At 44.4% G+C, this 27,373-nt stretch overlaps 1 protein-coding gene and 1 pseudogene across 4 annotated transcripts; both read left to right on the top strand.

The window, feature by feature from the left end:
* Positions 1–931: 931 nt before the first annotated feature.
* On the top strand, positions 932–7,265 carry LOC144316674 (peptidyl-prolyl cis-trans isomerase NIMA-interacting 4 pseudogene; annotated as a pseudogene).
* A 4,472-nt stretch (positions 7,266–11,737) lies between these two features.
* On the top strand, positions 11,738–27,373 carry MTRES1 (mitochondrial transcription rescue factor 1). Of its 4 annotated transcripts, none has more exons than XM_077902903.1 (4): positions 11,738–11,892; positions 19,949–20,427; positions 22,498–22,570; positions 26,848–27,373. In XM_077902903.1, the coding sequence occupies exons 2-4, from the start codon at positions 19,961–19,963 to the stop codon at positions 27,025–27,027; spliced, it is 720 nt and encodes a 239-aa protein (XP_077759029.1). In that variant the 5' UTR covers positions 11,738–11,892; positions 19,949–19,960; the 3' UTR covers positions 27,028–27,373. The 4 variants fall into 4 exon arrangements, with proteins under 4 accessions (XP_077759029.1, XP_077759030.1, XP_077759028.1 ...); XM_077902904.1 differs by lacking the exon at positions 11,738–11,892 and adding an exon at positions 12,613–12,770; XM_077902902.1 differs by lacking the exon at positions 11,738–11,892 and adding an exon at positions 15,139–15,309.

Genomic DNA, 27,373 nt, shown 5'->3' with positions numbered 1-27,373 from the left:
GACCCCAGGGTCGCGACCTGTGCCAAAGGCAGATGCTCTACCACTGAGCCACCCATGTGCCCCTATATTGCTATTTTATAAACCTTGGTTTTAAATTGGCAATCGTTCTGAAATTTTTTTATTATTTTTTTAAATAAGCGATTAGAGTACTACAAGTTAACAACAAAGCTGTTCTAGAGGACAGATGGCATTAACTGCATTGTAAATTTATACTCTGGAACATCTTAGTTTGAGATTCTTCAAACAGCAATTGTCTTGTTTCTTCATATGACAATTAAGACTGGCTGACAGTGAATAAGTGAATTTAGCCTGGTTCTTTGTGCTGTTGATCCTTTCAGCTCTGTCTCTGACTCCCCTCAGCATTTTCCCTCAGGTGTTAAAAAGAAGACAAAGCCCATCTAATAGTGTGCCAAAGCATTGGAAATACCACTGATCTTCCCCCTTCAGACTCCAAGCAAAGGCTTTTTACCTCGATCAGACTTGAATGGTTTATCAAAAGTTCAACATTAAGTTAGTTAGTGGCATTAAATTTTAAGGTTACTAAGATAAGACACAACTACCTATGATGGCTCTTTTATTTTCCCCAATTTTTTTCCCTTAGCAGAAAAAGGAGTTTTATGACCATGCCATACGATCTGCTTCTATTCAAGCTCTAATTATAAAAGATTGAGCCATTTAAAATTGCTACCTTGTTGGTTAAAAATGATCAAATATCAGCAATCTCATATGGTTCAACCTAATATAAATACACATGGTAATACCTGCCATTTGCAACAATATGGATGAACCTGGAGGACATTATACTAAATGAAATAAGGCAGACACAGAAGGAAAAAAATTGCATGATCTCACTTATATTTGGAATCTAAAAGGTCAAATACACAGAAGCACAGAGTACAACAGTGGTTACCAGGAACAGGAAGGAGGGGAAATGGGGAGATACGGGAACAAAGTTCCAGTTACATACAGTAAGTCCAGAGATGTACAGCATGATGACTATAGTTAATAATACTGCTCTGAGGGCAGACTGGGTGGCTCAGCGGTTTAGTGCCGCCTTCAGCCCAGGGCCTGAACCTGGAGACCTGGGATCAAGTCCTGCATTGGGCTCCCTGCATGGAGCCTGCTTCTCCCTCTGCCTGTGTCTCTGCCCCTCTCTCCCTCTCTCTCCCTCTTCCTCTCTCTCTCTCTTTCTCTCTCTCTCTCACTGTCTCTCATGAATAAATAAATAAAATCTTTAAAATAAGAAAAAAAATACTGCACTGAATAAGGGAAATTTACTGCGAGTAGATTTCAATAAACAAAATCTTTAAAAAGAAAAAAAAGGGACCCCTGGATGGTTCAGTGGTTAAGCGTCTGCCTTCGGCTCAGGGCGTGATCCTGGAGCACGGGATCGAGTCCCCCATCTGGCTCCCTGCATGGAGCCTGCTTCTCCCTCTGCCTGTGTCTCTGCCTCCCCCCCCCCCGCTCCCCCCGCCCCACTCTGTCTTTCATGAATAAATAAAATCTTAAAAAAAAAAAAAAGATTTCAGATGCCTTCATCACACACACAAAAATAGTAACTATATGAAATGATATGTTAATTAGCTTGACTAGCAATCATTTCACTCTGTATTATGTGTATCACATCATGGTGTTGTTCACTTCATTTTTATGTGTGTTGTACACTTTAAATACAATTTTTATTTAAAAATAAAATTTTAGGGATCCCTGGGTGGCGCAGCGGTTTGGCGCCTGCCTTTGGCCCAGGGCGCGATCCTGGAGACCCGGGATCGAATCCCACGTCGGGCTCCCGGTGCATGGAGCCTGCTTCTCCCTCTGCCTGTGTCTCTGCCTCTCTCTCTCTCACTGTGTGCCTATCATAAATAAATTTAAAAAAATAAAAAAAATAAAAATAAAATTTTAAAAATACACATGATAATTTTTTAAAGATTAAAAAATACACATGATATATAACTCAGTTATATAGTTGAGAAACAGCCTCAACTGTATAAGGATCATCCTGGTCCTTGTAACAATAATAACAAAAGATTTTCTAAAGGTTCCTAGTTACCTATACAATATGTACCCAATATAGGGAATCCCTAGGTGGCTCAGTTCTTTAACACCTGCCTTCAGCCCAGGGCATGATCCTGGAGACCCCGGATCAAGTCCCACATCGGGCTCCCTGCATGGAGCCTGCTTCTTCCTCTGCCTATGTCTCTGCCTCTGTCTCTCTCCTCTGTGTCCTTCATGAATAAATAAATAAAATCTTTAAAAAAAAAAAAACAATATGTACCCAATATAGACCTTAGAAATTGTGGGATACCAGAGAATAAATGGTGGCAAGGGAGTGTTCATGGAAAATTAGAACAAATTATAGATTCAGAGCTTGAACATAATTACACAAAACATGAAAAGCTGCCCCTGAGGTTATTCCACAACACAAGGTTCAAAGAACTGAAGATACTCCTGGCTAAGGAACTTTTCCTTTTTTACTTTACTAGTAAGCTATAATTTTTGGTTTGTCCTTCAGGCTAGGGTAGAGAACAAGTAAAAAGCACATTTATTTAAAAAAAAAAAAAACTGAAGCATCAGTACCTAAATATATTTGCAGAGGGCCGAAAGAATTTCTCGTTTCATATTTTGGATCACTTGCTTCCTTGCATGTTATTGGCATTGTCATCCCTATTGACTCTAAGATCCTTTTCACAGTGAACATTATTAAGTTTGTGCAACTTTGAGGGAGTAAGTCATAACTAAAATATGCAATAGATTTACTTTATGTTATGGGTAGAAGGAAAGAAGCCAGCAGTATCTGCTGCAGGTTTTTTCATATCTTAAGGCAATTACCATAGAAATCTATATTTAGATTTTTAGTAAGCATTCAACAAATTTAGTTTATTCATGATAAATCAATCTAGACCAGTGATCCCAACTGTGATCCAAAGAATGTTACTGAAAATACTTGTGGGATACAGTTAAGCTAGTCCTTAGAGGAAAATGTATACCTCTAAATGCCTGTATGAGAAAATAAAAGAGGCTAAAAGTTGTTGAGCTAAGCATCTAGCTAAAGAAATTAGAAAAAAATACAACAAGGGATGCCTGGGTGGCTCAGCGGTTGAGTGTCTCTGCCTTTGGCTCAGGGAGAGATCCCGGAGGCCCCAGGCCAGGATCGAGTCCGCGCATCTGGGCTTCCTGCATGGAGCCTGTTTCTCCCTCTGCCGATGTCTCTGCCTCTCTCTATCTCTCATGAGTAAATAAATAAAATCTTAAAAAAAAAAGAAAAATACAACAAAATAAACAGAAAGTAAAAGGAAGGCAGTGATAAGGAAAAAATAGACCAATTAACTAGAAAACACAAATATCATCAAAGAAATTTCTTAAAAGCCAAAAGTTGGGTATTTAAAAACGCTATTCAAACTGACAACCTCTGGAAACATGAATTAAGAAAAAATAAAGAGGATGTAAATAAGTACATTATCATTTTAAAAGAAAGTATTATTAACAAATTTAAGCCATTTAATTGGGAAACAATGAAATAATTCATGGAAAATATAACTTAAAACTAATTCAAAAAGAAATAGAAAGTTTGAGTAGTCCTTTTTTTTTTTTAAGATTTTATTTATTTATTAATGAGAAACAGGCAGAGACATAGGCAGAGGGAGAAGCAGGCTCCCTGTGGGGAGCCCAATGTGGGACTCAATCCCAGAACCCTGGGATCATAACCTGAGCCCAAGGCAGACACTCAACCACTGAGCCTCCCAGGCACCCTGGGTAGTCTTATTAAAAAAAAAAGAAAAATAGGGCAGCCCAGGTGGCTCAGCGGTTTAGCAGCTCCTTCAGCCCAGGGTGTGATCCTGGAGACTCGGGATCAAGTCCCAGATCGGGCTCCCTGCATGGAGCCTGCTTCTCCCTCTGCCTGTGTCTCTGCCTGCCTCTCTCTCTCTCTCTCAGCCTCTCATGAATAAATAAATAAAAAATCTTTAAAATAATAATAATAATTTAAGAGCACCCAGGTAGCTCAGTTGGTTGAGCATCCAACTCTTTGTTTCCACTTGGGTCATGATCTTGGTGTCCTAGGATCAAGGCCCATGTTGGGCTCCTCACTCAGCAAGGAGTCTTCTTGAGGATTCTCTCCTTCTCCTTCTGCCCCTCCTCCTCCTTGCACAAGTGTGTGTGAGCTCTCTCTCCCCCTCTAAAATAAATACATCTTTTTAAAATAAATAAAAGTAAATAAAAATGATTTAATCAGTAGATTAAAAAATCTTAACACACACAGACCAAGACATACAGATATAATCTGCCAAACTTTAAAGCGCTAAGATTATTCCAATCTTGTACAAACTCTTCCAGATATAAAAAGAGAGGTAACATTCCTTTAACCATTCAATGAGGCTGATATAATTGAAATTCTAAAGCTATACAAGGATGGTTAAAGAAAGGAAAAAGCCTAATTTTGCCCATAAACATAAATATGAAAATCCTAAGCAAAACATTAGCAAACATGGGGCATCTGGGTGGCTCTGTGGTTGAGCATCTGCCTTCAGCTCAGGGTGTGATCCCGGGGTCCTGGGATCAAGTCCCATATTAGGCTCCCTGCATGGAGCCTGCTTCTCCCTCTACCTACGTCTCTGCCTCTCTCTCTCTGTGTCTCTCATGAATAAACAAATAAAATCTTTTTTTAAAAATTAAAAAAATAAAATAGCTTCTCTCTTCCATTAGTTCCCCCCCATATTTATCTTCCTGCAGTTTACCAACTCCAGAAGCCCAAACCATTTTCCTTTGTCTTGCTACTTCTCCACATTACATTGCCCTTTGTTAAGATGATATATGATCCCCTAATTCTAGCCACCCCTTTGAGGTGCTCATCATTGAGTTCTCCTGTGCATATACTTTGTACACATAAACTTTGAAAAAGAAAAAAAAAAAAAAAAAAACCTCTGGGTTTTTTTTCTCCTGTTAATCTGTCTTTTCTCAGTTTAACTTGCAAGATCCCAGTTATTGAACATAAGAGGATGAAGGAAAAGGTTTTTTCCCTCCCCTATAATTACATTAAAATAAGAAATTGGGATGCCTGGGTGGCTCAGCAGTTGAGTGTCTGCCTTTGGCCCAGGGCGTGATCCCAGGATCCGGGATCGAGTCCCACATAGGGCTCTTTGCAGGGAGCCTGCTTCTCCTTCAGCCTATGTCTCTGCTTCTCTCTCTCTCACTGTGTCTCTCATGAATGAATGAATGAATGAATGAATGAATGAATCTTTGAAAATAAATAAAATAAATAAAAATAAAATAAAAATAAGAAGTCACTGGGGTACCTGATTGGCTCAGTTGGGGGGAGCACGTGATTCTTGATCTCAAGGTTAGAAATGTAAGCCCCACATTGGGTGTAGAGATTACTTAAAAATAAAACCTTTAGGGGCATCTGGGTGGCTCAGCCTGTTGAGCATCTGACTCTTGATTTTGGCTCAGGTCATGATCTCAGGGTCATGGGATCGAGCCCCTTTTGGTTCTCTGAGCTCAGCACAGAGTTGGCTTTTCTCCCTCTCCCTCTGCCCAGCCCCCTCGCCCTGCTTGCATGTGTTCTGTCTCTCTTAAATAAATAAATCTTTAAAAATAAAAATTTTTTATTTTGTCCAAAAAAATTGGACAAAACAGATGAAGAAGAAACAAAAATTGCTAACAAGCAAATGAAAAGATGCTCAACTTCATGAGTAATCAGAGAAATGCAAATTAACAGCACAATGAGATAGCATTCCACACCCACTAAATTAACAAAAATTAAGAAGCATGACAGTGTAAAGCTGCACTTACTAGAAAGAACGTGAACCAAATGGAAAGTCTCACATTCTGCTTGGTCAGGTAATCATCATTTTGGAAAATAGTATGGCTTATCTTAGAAAGCTGAACATATGCATACTCAAAATTCCAGTCTTTTTACTCCCAAATTGACACTCTGAAAATTTTGGATTAAATATATTTGAAAGATGGTTCATGGATACATTTTCCAATATCATAGAAAAAATAAACAAAAAATAGAAAGTAGCCATAGTCCATCAGCAGAAGAATAAAAAATAAATGATGGTGAAGGGATGATGGGAAGTGGGAGACATAGGGTTCCAGTTATAGAATACGTAAGTCACAGGGATGAAAGGTACAGCACAGGGAATATAGTCATGGAATTGTAACAGTGTTGTGTGGTGACAGATGGCAGTTACACTTGTGGTGAGCACAGCATAACATATACAGAAGTTGAACCACTATATTAGACACCTGAAATTAGCATAGCATGTGTGTCAACTGTACTTTTTTAACTTTTTTTTTTTAAGATTTTATTTATTCATTCATGAGAGACAGAGAGAGAGAGGGGCAGAGGGAGAAGCAGGCTTCATGCAGGGAGCCCGACGTGGGACTTGATCCCAGGACTCCAGGATCACGCCCTGGGCTGAAGGCAGGCGCTAAACCGCTGAGCCACCCAGGGATCCCCTCAACTGTACTCTGATTAAAAAAAAAAAATACTGGCAGTTCAGCTGCACGTTTTGAAGGTGCCACCCAATGGAAAAAGTGATTCAGGGGAAGGGGAAGCAGCAGTGGCAGTTCTGACAAAAAGGCTCAGGGTTCCAAAGGTGGTGGCAATGCAGGAAAGGCCAGACACATTCCATGTGAAAAACAAGGGGAAATCATGGGAGCCATGGAAAAGCTAAAAGTCTGTAAAGAGATTCAATGAATGGGGCACCTGGGTGGCTCAGTGGTTCAGCTTCAGTGTTCATGTGAAATAGTCCCATCCTAAAGTCAGTGGAGGAAAACCTTTCTTTAAAAAAAAAAAAAAAAAGGATTAATAATTAAATTGTAGACCTCATGGAATATTATGTTGGATTTTTAGTTCTTTCCTTTGAATCTATGCAAATAAATACATAACTGATTTAAAAAAAAAATCATAAGCCCTTTGGCTCAGGGCATGATCCTGGGGTCCTCGGATTGAGTTCTGCATCAGGCGCCCTTGCAGGGAGCCTCCTTCTCCCTCTACCTATGTCTCTGCCTCTCTGTGTCTCTCATGAATAAATAAAATCTTTAAAAATAAAAAAAAGAACTCAATGAAGTGGCCGCACAGTATTGTGAAAATAAAGCCAGGCAAAGGGGTGACATGGGTTGGATGACCAGACATTCCACGGTGGGACCTTTTCAAGAAGCAGCATTTGCCTTGTCTATAAGTGGGCTGGATAAGCCTATGTTTATACACCCTCCAGTTAAAATTTGGATATCATATTCTTAGGACTGAAGAGAGGAAATAAAATTCTACAAAAGACTGAAAAAAACATATATTGGCAAAAACATGGGGAAAAAATCTTTGTTTCTGAAAAAAACAAAAACAAAAATAATAAATTATGGTATACTTACACTATGGAATATTATAAGCAGAAAAAAAATGGATGAACTAAAAAAAGAGAGATGGATGAACTATATAACAACAGACAACAGACAAGTGAATCAATCTTAGAACTCTAATATTGAGTGAAAGCACAAGTCATCAACAGATAGTGTATCATGTGTGACCTACAATACATCATTTTGTACATTTCAAGAACAAAACTAATCAATATATTGTTTGGGGAAACGTGCATGTGATCTTTTTTTTTAAGCTTTTCTTTTTCTTTTTCTTTTTTTTAAAGATTTTTTTGTTTATTTATTCATAAGAGACACAGAGAGAGAGGCAGAGAAACAGGCAGAGGGAGAAGCAGGCTCCATGCCGGGAGCCCAACGTGGGACTCGATCCCGGGTCTCCAGGATCACACCCTGGGCTGCATGTGAATGAAGCATGCAGTGAGTTCCTCGAGTTCTGCTGGTACTCGTGTGTACATCCACGGGGAAGGCAGGTGAATGGAAAAGGCAACTACACGGAAAAGCGGGCAAGGGTATAACCTGGCAAATTAAAGAAGGGAAAATCTGCATGACCAACAACTACATAAAAAGATATTTAATTCGCTACCAATCAGGGAAAGTTTACAAATTAAAACATGCCATTTTTAATCATCCATATGACTGACAATATTTATAAATCTGATGACATAAACTATTGAGAATGGGGAAAAATATGGTTTTCCTGAGCTTGTGCAAATGTAAACTAGTAATATAAATGTAAATTAGGCCATTTTTAGTAAGATTGAAGAAAAACACGCTTATGCTAGGTCCCAGAGATTCCTACTCTAAGTAAATGCCCTAGAGACACTTTCACACAGTGATACTTCCTAAGTACCCCTCACTTCAATGTTTGACAGACCTGATTGTTCTTTAGGAAGGAAACAAATAAGCTGGGAATAATTTATATAGGAATTGCATACAGAAGCCCAAATGTATATATATATTTTTTTAACGACTTTTTTTTTAAGATTTTATTTATTCATGAGAGACATAGAGAGAGAGAGAGAGAGAGAGGCAGAGACACAGGCAGAGGGAGAAGCAGGCTCCATGCAGGGAGCCTGATGTGGGACTCGATCCCCGGGACCCCAGGATCACGACCTGAGCCAAAGGGAGACGCTTTAACCGCTGAGCCACCTAGGTGTTCCTTTTTTAAAGATTTTATTTATTTATTCATGAGAGACGCACAGAGAGAGGCAGAGACATAGGCAGAGGGAGAAGCAGGCTCCCTGTGGGGAACCTCATGTGAGACTCCATCCCCTACCCCCCACCTGGAATCAGGCCCTGAGCCAAGGCAGATGCTCAACCCCACTGAGCCACCCAGGCGTTCCCCAAATGTATATATAAACACGGAATGAATCTCAAAAATAAAGTGGAAAAAAAAGTATATCTATTCAATTTTTTAAATTAAATAATATATATCTCACTTTGTGAGATAACTAGAACACGTTACTTGTTTATATTGCTTGTATGTGGGCTGGAATGATCTGAAAAAGTGAGAAAGATTGATGATTCAGGAAGGGGCAGACAGAGCCAAAAGAATGAGCTCCTTGAGAAGGTGAGAGGAGATGGGGTGCAGAGTGGAGGGATGGGGCTTTGTAATGGATTGTTCTTAAGATATTGTCGGTGATTAGCTAACCTTGAGGCTTGGGATGAGCAAGGTGAGGCAGTAGAAAGGAACTTTCTTCTCTGGGTTAGTTTTTATCCTCTTAAAGAAATAGATAAGCAGTAAATAAACTGTAAGAGAAAATATAAGAAAATAAAAGCCAGCCTGTTACAAGGTTCAGAGTATTGACAGTAAAGCTGCTCCTCCAGCATTAAAAAAATAACTTTATTTTCTATTTTTTAAAATTTTATTATTCATTCATGAGAGACAGAGAGGCAGAGACATTGAGGGAGAAGCAGGCTTCCTGCAAGGAGCCTGATGTGGGACTTGATCCTAGGACCCCAGGATGAGGACCTGAGCCAAACACAGAGGTTCAACCACTGAACCACTCAGGTGCCCCCAAAAAATAACTTTAAATTTATCCACAGGCCCCAACTAAAGGCACCATCTGATTTATTCAACTCTTTATGTAATATTAAATATTTGAGCTAAATTAAAATTCTCCTCTTGTGGGCAGCCCGGGTGGCTCAGCGGTTTAGCGCCACCTTCCACCCAGGGCCTGATCCTGGGGTCCTGGGATCGAGTCCCACATTGGGCTCCCTGCATGGAGCCTGCTTCTCCCTTTGCCTGGGTCTCTGCCTCTCTTTCTCTCTCTCTCTCTCATGAATAAATAAATAAAATCTTTAAAAAAAATTTATCATCTTGTGATCTGAAATAGTGTAGCCCTGTTGACTGAAATGGAAATTAGGTCCACTAGGTGGTCTAAATTTGCAAAAACTGCTATCCCCCAAAATGCACTGCAGCAGGAGCTCCTGCCCAGGACAGAAAAGAATGGGATGTTTCTTTTCTTTCTTTAAAAGTAGGCTCCACACCCAGCATGGGGCTTGAACTCATGACCCAGAGATCAAGAGTCATAGGCCCTACCAACTAAATCATCCAGGCACCCAAGAAAGGGGTTTCTGTGAAAAAAATTGCAAATCACAGACATGTGTAACCCCAACCCCACCCCCCCCCCCGCATACTACTTGTTAATCTCACAGAAGTTTTTAGTATTAATTAGCATTTTAAATTAAAAACTAATTTGGTTTGGGCCACCTGGGTGGCTCAGTCCGGGAAGCTTCTGCCTTCAGCTCAGGTCACATCCCAGATTCCTAGGATCCAGCCCGCAGGGGGCTCCTTGCTCAGGGAGGAACCTGCTTCTCCCTCTCCCTGGGGCTCCCCCTGCTTGTGTACCAGCTCTCTCTGTCAAATAAATAAATAAATCTTAGACCAAAAAAAAAAAGAACTCAATTCATCTAATGAAATGTTATTGATCGATCGATTGATTGAAAGTTTTCTTTTTTTCTTTTTTTCTTTTTCTTTTTTGGGTTTCTTTTTTTTAAAGGCCAGTGACCACGTTGCGTCTATGTAGCCTATTATCACTGTATCCTTTTATCTCCTCCTGTAATCTTGCATCATCATACAGTAAATTTTGTCAGTCTGTAATACTGATAAACCCCTATTAGTGGCAAGTTTAACAACGTATCCGTAACCTCCTACAAATGACTTAAACTAGTAAATACAACTGCCTATCACCCAATATGTCAACAGTATAAACTAAGTTGACAGTCGTACAAAGTTGTATCAAGTCAACATCTGAAACGATTTCTAACTGCTCAATTTCTTATTGTTCAAAATGCAACCGAAGAGCCACTCTGTGGAGCAGCGAGGAAGACTTGGAAAATAAAGTGTGGGAAACTACACACTAGTGGTGGGAAGGTGGGGGGGGGGAGGGAAGGAGGAAGGAGGATGCTCTGATAACAAAGAGGAACATATCCCTATTTTTAATTTAACAGAGCGTGTATCCCCATTGGTATTACAGGTTGTCCCTTGGAATTTCTGCCTTTGTAGTTCTTTTATTTCTTTTTATTTTTATTTTTTAAAATATTCTATTTATTTATTCATGAGACACACAGAGAGAGAGAGAGAGGCAGAGACCCAGGCAGAGGGAGAAGCGGGGAGCCCGACGCAGGACTCGATCCCAGGACCCGGGGTCACGACCTGGGCCCAAGGCAGGTGCTCAACCGCTGGGCCTCCAGGTGCCCCTCTGGTTCATCTTCCCAACGTGGCAAGAGGGCTGTTCCCACCAGGTCCCCGCGAGGCCGTCTTTTCGGACCGTCTTGGCCCTCGAGTCCCCGGTGCAGGACCCCTGCGACCCGGTTACCTTTCACTGGCTCCATTCTGGAAACGATGCTGTGAACTTACCTTACTTCTTACCAGTAAACTCTGGCGGGTGCGGACGCTTTTCTGGAGACAACGTCGTGACTCGCAAAGATGCTCCGAAGGCTTCGTGACCCCGGAAAACCCAAGCACGCCGCCTTAAGGTGAGCTCCCTTCGGCCACGTGGAAAGGCGCGGCGCGGGCCTCGGGGCTCGGCTCGGCCCCGGGCCGCCCCCCCCGCCCCCCCCCGCCCCCCGCAACACCGCGCGGTCCTCCGGGGCGCGGCCTCCAGCAGGGGTCGCTGCGCCGCCGGCACCGCGCCCGAGCGCCCCGCGCGGCCCGCTCTCCCCGCGGCGGCGCTGACGGAAGGGGCGGGGCCTGGGGCGGGGCCTCGGCGGGCGGGGGCGGGGCGTCGGCCCGCGCGGCCCCGGGAGGGACTCGAGAGCGGGCGGCGGCGGTCGGTGGTTCGCGGCGCGCACGCGTGAAGCCGGGGCGCGCCGAGCGCCTCCGCCCTGCGCGCGCTGCTGCCCGGGCTCCGCGGGAGCGGCCCGCGTCCTGCCCCGAGCGCGGCCGGCCTCGGGACGCCCGGCGGACCCGGCGGCTGGGGGTCCGCCCGGCCGCCACGGCTGGCCCCGAACGCGGCCCGGCGCTCGAGGACGCAGGTGCCCAGCTGCCTTTGACCTTGAAGACCCGGGAAGGTGCGCGGCCCGCGGGGGGGACGCGGGGGGGCCACGCGGGAGGCCTCCGCGAGGGGCCGGCCCCGCCGCCGTCGGCCCCGCAGCAGCCGCCCGGGCCTCCAGCGCAGGGCACAGGCTCGCGGCCGGCAGCGGCGCCCGGCGGGAGCCCCGCGGGTCAAGGGCCGCCTTCCTGCCCTCGGGACGTCGCTGTGCTTACGCCTCTGGCCTCCCGAGGATCTCGCCGCAGACCTCCGGGCTTGCAGCGTCTTCATCGCCGCCGCCCGGCGCTCGCCGCTGTCGGGCCCTTCCCGTGATGCACGTGCTCTCGGGGCCAAGTCCAGACCTTGACGGCAGGGCCTCGGAGAGCCAGCCTCCTGCCCTGCAGGCCGGCTCCAGCTCGGGGGGATCTTTTCTGGATTCATTCTGATGCTCCATTTCTCTTGATCTTTTTTTTTTTTTTTTTAAGATGTTACTTATTTATTCATGAGAGACAGAGAGAGAGAGGCAGAGACACAGGCAGAGGGAGAAGCAGGCTCCATGCAGGGAGCCCGACGTGGGACTCGATCCCGGGGTCACGACCTAAGCCGGAGGCAGATGCTCAACTCGACCCCAGGGTCACGACCTGAGCCGAAGGCAGATGCTCAACTGGATCCCGGGGTCACGACCTGGGTCCCAAGGTCACGACCTGAGCCAAAGGCAGATGCTCAACTCGATTCCGGGGTCACGATCTGGGTTCCGGGGTTACGACCTGAGCTGAAGGCAGAGGCTCAACCGCCGAGCCTCCCAGGCGTCCCCATTTCTCTTGGTCTTTACTTTCATTCCACGGCGGCTAGTTAAGCACTCACCGTGTGCCAGGCACTGTTCTGGGCAGTTGGGATTCAGCAGAGGAAAACATACAGGTGAAGAGTCCTGCCCTTTTGGAGTTTATATTCTATTAGGGGAGACAGTCCAAAAAGAAAAAAAAAACAAAAAACAGTAAACTGATAGGTGAGAGTGCTACGGCCGAAAAAAAGTAGAGCAGAGTAAGGGGAGATTGGGAGGGCAAGATGCTCATTAAATAAAATGGGATGTTGGCTCAGTGGTTGAGCGTCTCCCTTCCACTCAGGCCGTGACCCTCGGGGGTCCCAGGATCAAGTCCCATGTCAGGCTCCCCGCATGGAGCCTGACTCTCCCTCTGTGTCTCTGCCTCTCTCTCTGGGTCTCTCGTGAATAAATAAATTTTTAAAAAAATAAAATTGGAATGAGCAGACAGGATTGAGGTGACCTTTGAGTTGAGTTGAAGAAAATGAGTTCCCTATGCAGTTACCTGGGGTAAGCATCTTCTAGGTGCAGCTGGGACACAGACCTTACCCACAAATGTTCCTGTTGTATGTGAGGAGCATCAGGAAAGCCAGTGTAGGGGATCCCTGGGTGGCTCAGCGGTTTGGCACCTGCCTTTGGCCCAGGGCGTGATCCTGGAGTCTCGGGATTGAGTCTGGCATCAGGCTTCCAGGATGGAGCCTGCTTCTCCCTCTGCCTGTGTCTCTGCCCCTCTTTCTCTCTCTCTTATGTCTATCATGAATAAATAAATAAAATCTTTAAAAAAAAAAAAAAAAAAGGAAAGCCAGTGTGACTGGACCAGAGGGAGCAGAGGTGGAGAGTGGCAAGAGATAAGGTCAGAGAGGGAATGGGGAGACCAGATCACGTAGAGCCGGTAACCTTTTCTCAGTGCTTTTGTAGGAGTGATCCGGTCAGTGTCCATTACTTTTTGAAAGAATCAACTGCTCTGTGGGAAGTAGACTCTAATGGAGCCTTTGTAGTATTACTGTCATCATCTATCACGGTGACCTAAGTCTGTGGTAGCAGTGGAAGTGGTGAGAGGTGATGGGATATGGGACAGGTTTTGAAGATGCAGCCTGACGGTGGATGTGGCTATGAAGGAGAGTCAAGAAAGACTGGAAACTTTTGTTCTTAGCACCTACGAAGGTGGAGTTCTCATTCACTGAGATGAGGAAGGCTGTATAGCGGGAACAGATTTAGGGTTGGGGACATGTCAGGGGACCAATAAAGCTTGAGGTACCTGTTACACATCCACATGGAGGTATCAGGCATTTGCAAATTGTGTCAGGAGTCCCCAGGACCACCCCTAAGCTCATGGATTCATTAGGAAGATTCAACAGGACTTGGCTCTAGCTCATGGCTGTGATTTATCACAGCAAAAAGATACAAAGCACAGTCAGCAAAGGGAAAAGATGCACAGGACAAAGTGTGCAGGAAACGTCGTGGTCTCCCAAGAGTCCTCTCCCAGTGGACTCTCCTAGGACGTGCTTCAGTCCCCAGCAACAAGTTGTACTCCCTGGCTTTTGTATGTGCCGAGCTGGTTGGGGATGGGGATGGGGATAGGGATGGGAAGGAGGCCCAGTTCCTGCCCTGAAATATCTATCAGGGAAGCTATTAGACTCTGCCTGGGGTGTTGATTGGCTTTAGTCACATAGGCACTGTCTGCCAAGCAGGTACTCAGCCTAAGAAATTGTACAAACAGTTTAGGTGCAGTGAGCAACTCCTGTCCGTTCTGAGAATGCGCATCCTGAAATCCAAGTTTCCAGATGCCAGCCAAAGGCCCACCTTTGCAAGCAGGCCTTTTTAAGGAAAGCCTGCTATGTTAACTCTTTTCTGCACAGATAAACATGTCTGGGATTTGGGAGAAAGGTCTGGAATGGGGCTATAGCTTGGGGATTAGTTGGCAGATGGGCAGTATTTAAAGCCACAGAAGTGATTAGCGTCTTGATACGCATTTGTCAAAGCCGATTGATAAAGTGAACGTAGACTTGAGAAAGAAGCAGGCCAGAAATTGAGCCCAGGGGCCCTCCAACATTAAGATATCTGGGAGAAGAGACGGAACAGCAGGTAAAGTGGGAGGAAAACCGAGGGCAAGATGTCCTGGAAGCCAAGTGAAGAGGAGGGGAGTGACCCGTTATTTCAGATGCTGCTGAGAAGTCCAACAAGATGAGGACTAACAAGTGACCTTTTGGATTTAGAAAATGAGAGACATCAAGGAGAATAGAGAACACTTTCTGAGGAGTTTTGTTGTAAAGAGGAACAAGGAAAGTTGTAGCTGGTATTTAGTGGGATTAAGAGAAGATTGGTTGGTTATTCAGTGAGAGAAATCACAGCATGCTAATGAGAACGGTCCGTTAGAAACTGAAAATCACAGTTATAACTTGCTGCTTCCCCAAGGTTCTGTTTGAGGCCACCTTTGCCATTAGAACTCTTCTCAGGCATCCCTGCTCCGGGCTTTTAGCCTGTGCTAAATCCAGCCTCCTTTGGACGTCAGCTTTCACTTCGGCCCCTGACAGCCAGTTTACTTGCCCCCATTGCCCTCAAATAGCAGTTCCTTGAGGGCAAGAACTGTATGTTTTATACGCAGGCCTCGGCTACCTGGCTGCTTGGTATATGCAGGCGAATGAGTGAAGGAGGGTCGGATGCAGTGATGGTTAGGATGCCCACTTCATTTCTGGAAAACGAATCTGCAAGTATTCACTGGCTTTTATATGTGCCAAGCTGGTTGGGGGATGGGAATGAGGAAGGAGGCCCAGTTCCTGCCCAGTCACTACCCTTAGAGTTTGGGAGATGAGAATAGTGCAAAAGACACATAACATTGGTGCAACAGAACTTTGGAAAAGGGCAGTGGAGGGCTGGGAGGGGTTAGTGGGTCCTGTGTGAAGCCCAGAAGACAGAGAAGCTGTGCTAAAAGAACAGATACATTTTTTTTTTCCAGTAATAGAATCCTTTCTTCAAATGGACTATAAGGAACCCCAGTATTTGCCAGCACTGCTATTCTAGTCCAGGAGGGGGTTGAGGCCTGGTGAGCCCTCTCCTCCAACACTCCCCCCTCTGTGGTAGAACCTTGGTTCTCAGACTGCCCCGTGGCCCCGGGTGTCCACTGCTACAGATAGTCATCATCTCCAGCAAAAATTAGGTTAACGTGTTTTCTCAATTTTATGTTCATAAATTTTATCTAAACTTCAGCCTGTACCAACGTTTGCCTGATAGAGAGTGAAGCAGATCACAAAGAGGGAGTAGCTAATAAACGGAAATAATGCAGGGCTTGACATTTTGGTTATGTTAATTCTTTCCATGTGAGTATGATTTTAAATAGTTATTTTGTGCCAGTAAAAGTTTCCTCGCGTAGGTAAATGTGATGTGTTTGTGATACATATAAAGAGCAATATGATGATATCGGGGCATTCCTCACAAAAGGTAACAGTGTGGTATAAAGGCAGGACTTGGGGAGGGAAGTGAGGGGTTCCAGAGACTGCCCTAGGATGAGACAGGACTTCCCCCTCCTAAGGTGTCTCCTCTTAGGACTTCTACGTCAGGGCAGCGGTTCCTTCCACTCCTCTGCTGCTCAAACTGCCCGTTCTCTCTGGTATTGCAGTTGGTGAAAGTTGGTTTTTGTTCAAGAGAAAAAGAGACCTAAATTTCATGGTGCAGCAGAAGGAACAGAAGACTGGCAGACAGTTCAGCACGGTGCTGAAGAGCCCTGCCTTAGCCAGAGAGCCTGGGGTTGTATCCACTTAGTATTTGTGTGACCCTGTAACTGAGAAGAGCTGGTTGGAAGGAATAAGTGAATTAACAGGCAGGACCTGACCCATAGTAAACAATGAGCGTTAAGACGACTTGTCATTGAATCCTGGCTGTTCGTATGACTTAGCAGATTGTTAAATTGCTCCAAGTCTCATTTGTGGCCCTCTGTAAAGTGAGGGCCCTGTACAAAGTCCTCCCTGGAGAGGCTGCCCCTTTCATCTCTGTAGATACTTAAGGCTCTGGGAGTGTTGTTAGTTGGGGGGGAATGTGCAGCCAGGTTCTCGGCTCCCAGGCATACATATGGCCTTTGGCATTATACCTGATAGCAAAACACAATTTGCTGAAGTCCTTAGACCAGTGTTTTCAAACTTTTTTTTATTGCTATCTACATACACATTTTCCATGGTGACCCAGGGTATATGTGTATATACTTAATATATGTGTATGTGTATTTTTTTTTAAGATTTTATTTATTCAAGAAAGATACAGAGAGGGAGGCAGAGACATAGGCAGAGGGAGAAGGAGGCTCCCTGCAGGGAGCCCAATGCTGCACTTGATCCCAGGACCCCGGACCACGACCTGAGGCAAAAGCAGATGCTTAACGACTGAGCTACCCACATGCCCCTGATGTACTGTAATATTTTCTATACTTTGCAGTTTTAGTTTAGTTTTTTTTTTTAAAGATGTATTTGTTTGACAGGGAAAATGTGAGAGAGCATAAGCAGAGGGAGAGGGGGAAGCAGACTCCCCACTAAGGAGGGAGCCCAACACAGGGACTTGATTCCAGGACCCCAGGATCATGACCTGAGCTGAAGGCAGTTGCTTAACCAACTGAAACGCTCTGGTGCCTTTAGTTTTAGTTCTTAAGTAAAAATTTTAATGGCTTATGACCCGCAGTTTTAAAAACACCTAAAGATAGGCAAATTATCATCCTTAATGCCAGCCTTTACCTTCCGTGTTACAAGAGCATCTTATTAACCAGTCTGGTCTAGGCCCAACAGTAAGTGGTGATTTCAGCCAGGGTTGTCTTGGCCCATAACTTGGACATCAGCTGGATAAATTCTAATGAGTCTAGAACTTAGGACCAACACAGAATTTCTGAGGCTGATAGTAGAGAGCTCTGACCACTTATGGTTAACCTTCCTATGTATTTTGGGAGGGTGGGAAGGTATGAAAGGCTCTGCTTATGAGAGAATTACTTTTCTTAAAATTTTACGCTGTGAAGAACATATGTTAAAATGTTAACAGCGATTGTTGTAGAATGGATTTAGGTGGCTTGAATTTTCTTTATATCTTTTTCAAATTTTCTATCATGAAAATATGTTTCACAAATAATCATTGAAATCTTCTTTCTCTTAATTATGATGAGAAGAGTAGCAACTGCTACTTTATTTATTTATTTATTTTTTAAGATTTTATTTACTAGGGATCCCTGGGTGGCTTAGCAGTTTAGCGCCGCCTTCAGCCCAGGGCCTGATCGCGGAGTCCCGGGATTGAGTCCCACATCAGGCTCCCTGCATGGAGCCTGCTTCTCCCTCTGCCTGTGTCTCTGCCTCTCTCTTGGTCTCTCAGAAATAAAAAAAATCTTTAAAAACAAAAAAGAAAGAAAAAAAGATTCTGTTTACTTAGTTGAGAGAGCGCACACACACGCAGTGGAGAGAGAAGCAGAGGGAGCAGCAGACTCCCTACTGAGCAGGAAGCCCAATGAGGCTGGATCCCAGGATCCTGGGATCATGACCTGAGTTGAAGGCAGACACTTAACCACCTGAGCCACCCAGGCACCTCAGCAATTACTACTTTAAAAAAAATTAACCTGGCAAAACATCCACCATTAGGCAATTTTTTTTCTTTTTGGCAGGGGGCGGGGGGCGGTGGTTCTTAAGATTTTATTTAAGTTATCTCTACACCCAGTGTGGGGCTTGAACCCACAACCCCAAGGTCAAGAGTCACATGCTCCACCAACTAAGCCAGCTAGGCGCTCCTTCATTTTTTATTGTCGTGATCCATGAAATACAAAGTCTAGGAACTACTGAAATATTCTGTTTTCTTCCTTTATCCCTGCTTCTATAAAATTTAAGGGTTTTTTTCTATGCACAGTTATTATTTATTCTCTATTAGATAGAGTATGTATAAAAATTATTCTCTTTAAGGTGCGTCAGATAGTTTCCAGTCAGTATGTTAGAGTACTCTGGATTTCATGGCATTTAAAAATTATTTCAAGATATAGTTGTGTTAAAAAAACAACCCTTAAGTTGTGCCTGCTTTATTTCTCAGTTAAACGCAGATTGGAGTCCCAAGAGCAGTGAGATACAGAGTTGAGCTTGTCTGTCTTGTTCATGCCAACAAAAATAAGGCCCCAAATGTTAACAAATATAACTTGGAAGTATGTGCTTTTGAGTGGGCTTACGGGTAATTGCTATTGTCAGCTTTGTAATGAATGGAAAGTAGGAAGGAAAAATCATTGAAGCCATCATCAAAGAAATCTGTCTAAAAGTATAGCCTTGGCACCATGGAAAGTCATTCACAGACTCAAGGTATGAAGATACTGACCATATGGCAGCCGTTCTCAAATTACTAAATCGTGGTCTCTACAGCCATCTTGATGTACTTGGGAAGGTTTGCTACCAATCATAAGATGGTTTCTGCCGCCTTTGAGGTAACATAGGAATTGACTACTCTCTGGCACATCAGCACCTCAGTGCCTCAGGAAACAATTACCTAGTTTGTGGGTCTCCTGGCCCCGTCCTTCTCTGCTAGCTAATGCCTCTGTTAAACAGTAGGAGGAAGATGGAAAAGGAGGTAAAATCCAGATCTGTCCAATCTGCTCATTGCTAGCTCTGATTTGCTGGGCTTTGGGGTTGAAATTAAAAGATTCTCGCTGGGTTTTGCGAAGTTGTGACTTGGTGTCCTTCCTTGTCAAAGTCAATATTGTGAGGAGGTAAAGTATGTCAACAAACAAGTCTTTCTCTCCATGAGATCTTTTTTTTTTTTTTTAGAACTATTGTTAGGGACGCCTGGGTGGCTCAGCAGTTAAGCGTCTGACTTTGGCTCAGGGGCTGATCCTGGTGTCCCGGGATCGAGTCCCATGTCGGGCTTCCTGCATGGAGCCTGCTTCTCCCTCTGCCTGTGTCTCTGCTTCTCTCTGTCTCTCTGTGTCTCTCATGAATAAATAAATTAAAGTCTTAAAAAAAAAAAAAAAGAACTATTGTTAATATTTTTCAGTAACAATCCGTATCCAAGCTAATTTGGGAGCTGGAGAAGAGGACAACCAATGTTTTCATACATATTAGTATCTAGTTCCACCTTTAGGGCCACCCTATGAGGTGAGCACAGCCGGCAGACTCACCATGGCATGTAGTTCACAGCCCTGCGTCCATGCAGACCAATATGGTCTTTTGTAGGGGAGAATAAGTATAGTACTGACAAAGTGTTCATGGTATGTATGGTTTATGTTGTCGGAATTCCAAGACACTTCGCTTGTGAAATAAAACTGAATTATTGTCTGTTTCAGGTTATATGCACCATGGCTATGACTAGTGTCAGATTGCCTGCCAGTGTTTTGAGAAAGCCAGATGCCTGGATTGGACTCTGGGGAGCGCTACAAGGGACACCTCCATATAAACTCTGTGCTTCCTGGAATCGATACTTATATTTTTCTAGTACCCAGTTAAACACATCAAATTGTAAAACATTTTTCCATAACGTTTTCTCACTGAGACTCCGAGGGCTTTTAATATCTCCAGAATATATTTTTCCATTTTCCATAAGACTTAAAAGTAATATAAGCTCTAAAAAGTCCACTAAGAAGACTCAGCAAAAGGCCGAAGAGGAAGAGGACTCTGATGAAGAGAGTGATCGTGAGATGAGTGAGCGGGAAGAGGAGCTCGAGGATGACCCCAGTGTGGTCAAAGACTATAAAGACCTGGAAAAAGTAGTGCAGTCTTTCCGGTATGATGTTATCCTAAAGACAGGCCTAGATGTTGGAAGAAAGTAAGTATGATGTGCATTTTATTACAGAATCCTTAGTCTTTTTGTCATTTTAATGCAGTATTTCCGATCACTCAGCCCATATTATGGTGAGGAGCAGCCACAGATATGAGAGGACCTTCCAGGTCACCTGTTTTCAGTTATTTCCTTCTACAGATGAAAACACTCCGCAGGAAGTCAGGTGATTGCCTGCACATCCCATGTGCCATATTTCCCTGATTCTAAGACACAGTCGACTCTAAGATGAACCACCAATTTAATACCAGCTTCTTGAGGAAAGTAATGACCATGTTAGAGGTAGATAGCGACAGAAAACCACGCATGGGTTTCACAAATGCCACTGTGTAAGAAGGTACCTTTTAGAAGCAACAGAAGCAGTGTGAATTGGTGGTAAAGAATGCAGGCTCTACAGCTAGACCCCTTGTGCCCCGAGTGAGCGTGGGCAAGTTCCTTGAATTTCCTAAACTTCAGTTTCCTCATCTGTAAAATGTAAAATAGCACTTACTTTAGAAGTTGGTGTTCCTCTGTCTAAAGCATTTAGTAGGAAAAAAAATATATATATACAGCATTTAGTAGGGATCCCTGGGTGGCGCAGCGGTTTGGCACCTGCCTTTGGCCCAGGGCGTGATCCTGGAGACCTGGGATCGAATCCCACATCAGGCTCCCGGTGCATGGAGCCTGCTTCTCCCTCTGCCTATGTCTCTGCCTCTTTCTCTCTCTCTGTGTGACTATCATAAATTAAAAAAAAAAAAAAAAAATTTAAAGCATTTAGTAGGTGGAACTAGAGGATATAATGCTAAGTGAAATAAGTCAGAGAAAGACAAATCTATGATTTCACTCATGTGGAATTTAAGAAACAAAACAAGATCATAAGGGAAAGGAGGGGGAAAAGAAGACAAAAATCAGGGAGATAAACCATAAGAGATTCTTAGTCGTAGGAAACAAACTGCGGGTCCCTGGAGGGGAGATGGGGGGCGGCTGGGCATTAAGGAGGACACGTGATGAGCACTGGGTGTTATGTGCAACTGGTGAATCACCAACCTCTATCTCTGAAACTAATAATATACTATGTTAATTAAATTGGATTTAAATTTCAAAAATAATAAAGCATTTCAACAGGACCTTATACATAGTAGGTACTCGATACATGTTAGCTATTATGAAGAAAATGCTATGTGTGTTCATACATAGTGCATGAAGACAAGTGGAACTTTCAAGATTTCTTGAGTATTCTTGTTCTCTGCTAGGCTAATTATATAAGAATAGTGACCCTCATTGTTCATTCATTCCTTTAGCAGTCGTTGTGTGCATACTGCATGCAAGGTAAGAATCATGGTATAGATAATATATTCAGAAAGATTTCCATGTGTAATTTATACCTTTATGACCTAATTTAATGGCATAGTTTAATTTTTTAACTCCATGAAGCTTAAGGACTCATAAAGGTGACTGAGCCTATAAGCATCCTTGTTGAGATTTACCGAATGTTCTCTAAAATCTGGCAAACTTGTAAAGGTGGGGGGGGGCTCTCTCTTCCCCAGAGAAGTAGCTGCTGCTGCTGTTATTATTAAGCAGAACCCCAGATGTTAATCACCTGGAGTCAGAACAGCAAGAGAAATGCGTACTGATTTTTGTCAGCATCCTCTCCTGGTCTAGTTGCCCTAGCGATTACATTAAGATCAGCAGCTGCTGGATTGGAATTTCCCCAACCTCAGACTAGCAGAGGATTTTTTTAATGGCCTCACCGTACTAGTGGTGCCTGGTTTTCCTCTCAGAGCCCAGAGCCCTTTGGTCAAGGTCATGAATCACGGGAGCCCTCGCTTTGCCTGGGGTGCCGCAGGAGTCAGGTGGAGTACCCCAGGCCCTGACAAAGCTTACCTGCCTGATGATACCAGCACATCTTTGCAGCGGTTCAGCATCTCTTCAGAAGCGCACCGAGCATGGAGATTTTGTGGACAGGCTGGTCACTGTCAGCATAAGCATTAATGGCAGGTGTTTTTCTCAAGCTTGTGTAATTGTTCTGAATATATTTCTATTTCAAAGCATTTGACTTTTTTTTTTTTTTTTTTTAAGCAAAGTGGAAGATGCATTCTACAAAGGTGAACTCAGGCTGAATGGGGAAAAATTATGGAAGAAAAGCAGAACGGTGAGCCATTATGACAGCCAGATATTTTTGTCCATTGCTGTGCCAGTACTCAGTGCCACCCGAGTTTCCCCTCAGGCTGCTTACGTGGGGACATCAGTGGCTCCTTGTGTGTATCTGTGTTACCCCCTTGGCAACTCCCCATGGGCCTGGTCAAGCCGGTGAGAATCACCAGCCAACTTCAGTCACACAAACCACTTGCTCTTTTGCAGCTTTAATGACTCGAAGATAAAGCTTTCCCTTTTTCTTTAAAATTATAAGATAGGCCACTATCACAACTGGTAAAAATCCATCTAACTTCCAAGTCATTAGCCCCATGAAATGCTAATAATGAGACTGAAAAGAAACAGTTGGTCCATGTAGAAGTTTCTGGACTGCTGTTACCTGAGCAGATGTGTGATTCTATTCGGTTCAGCAGTCCCCGCCGCACCCCCCCGCCCCCGCATTTGCTATGTGCCCTGCTCTGTGTGCCGAGCAGTTATCAAAAAAGATTCCCCATTTTCTGACAGGCCCATAGTAAGACTGTTGTTAAGCGAAAGAAATCAGATAAAAGAAAATGTATTTCCAGTATCCAGTGTTGTTACAATAAATCATATATATATGGTATATGTATATATGTATCATATGTATGTGTATATGCATATATACACTTAAAATTACATGTTTTGTCAAATAAGTTGCATATATACATGCATCTAGTATTTATCTTTGGGGCATTTTATGGGTTCTATTTTCTTCATTCTTTGTGTTTTCTGAATTTTTTACAAGTATAGATCACTTTTATAATTGGAAAAATAATAACGATAGTAAAAGTTAAAGCACAATAAAAAAGCGTATGACAGAGACTCTTAGAAAGTTTGGAAGACACAGACACAGGAGGCATTAGCAGACACAGTCTCTTAGCGTCTAGGAAAGAAATGTTCCAGGGAAGTTCGACACACTTGTGGAGGTTGCTTTTAAGCTTGTTTCATATTTCACAACAACCCTGGGGCTGGAGGGCTTGAACTACATCCTTTTGCCCTGGGACGGGGGTGGGGGGGGGGTGGGGGGGGGGAATGTGAGCTGGTGGCCACAGATCCCGGGGAGCACCGAGGCTTTTCAGAGCCCTCGATCTCTGGGATCATACAGGTTTTTTCGGGCTAAACGGACAGGAGGGGGTGGGGAACCCGCCAGTTCCTGGCTCACGGTGGAGTCCAAGGTCCACGATCTGGGATGGCACCTGAGCTAGCAGGTTCGGCGTGCCAGTCATTGCTCCCGGGAGCTGCAGGAAATCAGGCACTGATTTCCACACCTGCCTCTGGAGATCAGGCTCTTCTCGGCCCAGAAGTGCTTTTTCCGGGTTGCAGCCCTGCCCCCTCTCCTCAGGCGAGGTGTTCCCAAGACGAGCCCTGCTCTCCATGCACCAACTTCTGTGCCGGGGCCTCATTTACAAACACCACGAGTCTATTTTTCGCCCTGTGCTTTGAGATATTGTTAACTACAGTCTAATTGCTGCTGCTTCATTCTGCCTTGGGTGTTCCGTTGTCTCGGCTGCCTTCCAGATTTCTCCTGAGGGTCAGCAGAGGAAGGGGCCAGTGTTAACACTCGACTGCCTTGTTACTAGGAGGCCTGTAGCCATAGTAACTGCAGCTAAGGGGAGATTTGAAATGTAGATATTTGGAACAGCCCGTAATCCCAGCCAGTTTTGCTTTGTGTCTGCTGTGCCGTCTCCCACAGCAGAAAGGACAGGCCCTTGCAGGGAATAAAGGACGCCTCCCCTTCCGTGGCCTGCTGCACGGGGCTGTGCCTCGCTGCTGGCGCTACAGGATCAGGCAGTTTTCTGATGCCCCGGCTCTAACCCCCCTCCTGTAGCAGAGCAGAGCTTCTCTGTAAGCTGTGAACCAGGTGCTGGGTCTCTGCTGATTTAGACAAAGGGTATGTAGAGCCCGAGTGTGGGGACTGAAGCTTCCTACACTCTTCTCTCCCTGGGATTGACTGGCTAGAGGAGAAACATTCCTTTCCTGTTCTCTGCCTTAGAAGTAAGCTACCAAAGGGATCTGCTGCTCAGCTACACGCTAGCCTGCTTTTTTAAGGGACAGATATTACTCACACAGTACATCTGTGAAGGGATATCCAAGAAGGGTTCCCTTTTCTGTGTATCCTTTTATACCTTTTATATTTTGTATCACAAGCATTTGTTACTTATTAAAAAGTGAATTTTAATGAAATAAAGTCATGCTGATGGGCAGCCCTGGTGGCTCAGCGGTTTAGCGCCGCCTTTAGCCCAGGGCGTGATCCTGGAGACCCGGCATCGAGTCCCGCGTCAGGCTCCCGGTGCATGGAGCCTGCTTCTCCCTCTGCCTGTGTCTCTGCCCCTCTCTCTCTCTCTCTCTCTCTCTCTGTGTCTCATGAATAAATAAATAAAATCTTAAAAATAAATAAAGTCATGCTGAAAAATATAAAGCAGAGTTCTCAAGCCTTGTATTTCTGTATATCTGGACATCGATTGTAAATGTCCACACACGTTGGGCCAAATGGTCATTTTTGTTGTTGTTGAACTCTTAAGAACTACAGGAGGACAGTGCCCCTAGATGATGCCTGGGTCAGCCCATGCCTCAGACCCTGGGGGAGAAGCAGTCTGCATGCCTCCTAGTGGAGTGAGCCTTTTTGCTTCTCAGCCCAGAGGGAGAAAGTTAACGGTTTATTTGTTTTGTTTTGTTTTGTTTTTTAAGTTAACGGTTTATCTACGTGAGTTTCATGTCTAGCTGCTCTAAGCTGCCTGGGTTGACCAGTATGGCATTGTGGCAAACGTGTGTATTCCCATGTTGTGGACGACTGAGTATTGAGCCCTTGAATGGGTGACAGAACGAGTATGAGAACGAGCTTGCCCTGGTGAGGTCGGGATGTTTTTTAACAGCATGAGTTTGGGATTGCCTCAGAGAGTATTAATTAGAAAATAAGGTAAAAATGGCACCATACTTCTTAAACAGAAACCCTCCAGTAGGCTTTTTAAATGGCCCTGTGTGCCCACTTAGGGGTTGCTGCCCGCCTCCTTGGAAGCAGTGTTGAGTGGTCTGAGATGGCCCCAGTCATTCCTGGCTTGTGTTCTAGTAGAAGCTGCGTATGGCACCTCCATCCATTTAGCTCCTTCCTGAGTCACTGGGCAGATCCCCTAGAATCCTGAGCTGTCAGGACCAGGTCTCCACCATGGGCTGTCCCTGCCAGTACTGGTATGACCACCCTAGGACATGTCCCACACTGCTCAGCCCAAGGCTCCTATCTGGGCAAGAATGGGTTTGACTAGCCCTTTGAACCCACTAAGTAAGTCAGCATCCAACTTGATCCTCTTTTCTGTGACATTCCACCTTTGTGAATTAAGTCCTGTCTACTTAATGATGTGGCATCACTGGGGTTAATCAGTGCTGGAAGAGGAGTTTCTTTACCATTTCTCTAAGAGATACAGCCAAGCGTTATTCCACAGGGACTAATTTTCAACAGACTGCCCCATCCCCAATTATGTAGCTCATCTGGGATGAAATCAATGAAAAGTCATCCTGGAAATGGTTGTCTCAGTGCTGGTAATCATTACTATGCACATACTCTAGATCGTGCCCTGTTTGTCTCTTGTCATTGTTACCAAAACAAATGCCTCCGTGTGTTTCCTTCAGTCACCCCGTGGTGGTATTTGAGCCACACCTCACAGGAGCTGCCCATATAGCAGCCAGCTGTCTAGGTCTGATGGAAGGACACAGATGCTACTGGGCAAGGGTGTTGGAGGCATCCTGAGTGAGGCCCTTTCACCTGGAGGCACTAGGGAGAAGGGACGCCTTCAGAGGAGTCACTGCCTTTTCTCACTTGCTCCTCTGGGTAATGATGGTCCCCTGATAAAAAAAAAAATCAAAGTAACAGTGTTTAAAAAAAAAAAAAGTAAAAGTGTTTGCAGGCCACCTGGCGTGCTCAGTCAGTGAAGCATGCGACTCTTGATCTCAGGGTCATGAGTTTGAGCCCCACGTTGGGTGTAGAGATTACTGAAAAAATAAACTTAGGGCAGCCTGGGTGGCTCAGCGATTTAGCATCACCTTCAGCCCAGGGCCTGAACTCGGAGACCCGGGATCGAGCCCCACGTCAGGCTCCCTGCATGGAGCCTGCTTCTCCCTCTGCCTATGTTTCTGCCTCTCTCTCTCTCTCTCTCTCATGAATAAATAAATAAAATCTTTAAAAAAAAAATAGACTTAAGTCTATTTGCATTGGCCTGCGTTTCCCAAGATGCAATAAAGGCTGACTTTTCTTTTAATTTTCAGGTGAAAGTGGGAGATACATTGGATCTTCTAATTGGAGAGGATAAAGAAGCTGAAACAGAGACAGTCATGAGAGTTCTCCTGAAAAAAGTGTTGGAGGAGAAAACGGAAAGTGAAAAGTACAGAGTGGTCCTACGCCGGTGGAAAAAGTTAAAGTTGCCTAAAAAGAGTATGTCTAAATAAATGGATTGCTTTTCACAGATAAGGCTGCTTTCTAGTGATGGGAGAAAGGGCCGGCTTCAAGAGGACATTTTTATCAAAATAAAGTTCTCTTACCTTCACTGGAATCTGCTGAGCTGTTTTAGGGAAATTGGGATCCATAGCTTGGAGACACTGCCCATGGCCTGGATTCTTCTCCAGGGCTTGATTTGTGCTCATTTTGACCTCGTTTTGGCCTCGTGAGCGTGAATGAGATGTGTGCTGAATGAACTAACCCCAGAGAGGGTTTTAATGACTAGCCTGCTGTTTCCCACATTAACTACCTCGGGAGTCTGTGTAAAATAAACTGGCCTTGTTGTTTGTGCTTTCA

Source organism: Canis aureus, chromosome 7 (assembly GCF_053574225.1).
Source record: "Canis aureus isolate CA01 chromosome 7, VMU_Caureus_v.1.0, whole genome shotgun sequence".
NCBI lineage: Eukaryota > Metazoa > Chordata > Mammalia > Carnivora > Canidae > Canis > Canis aureus.
The sequence above is the reverse complement of the archived record's forward strand: the minus strand, read 5'-3'. Positions and strand labels throughout refer to the sequence as shown.

Excerpts from the sequence above, each read along its gene's own strand:
- MTRES1 (XM_077902905.1), top strand. The coding sequence starts at position 15,314 with ATGAGTGAAGGAGGGTCGGATGCAGTGATGGTTAGGATGCCCACTTCA. Across the intron at positions 15,380-19,948 it reads CATTTCTGGAAAACGAATCT|GTTATATGCACCATGGCTAT; the intron begins GCAAGTATTCAC and ends TGTCTGTTTCAG. Across the intron at positions 20,428-22,497 it reads GGCCTAGATGTTGGAAGAAA|CAAAGTGGAAGATGCATTCT; the intron begins GTAAGTATGATG and ends TTTTTTTTTAAG.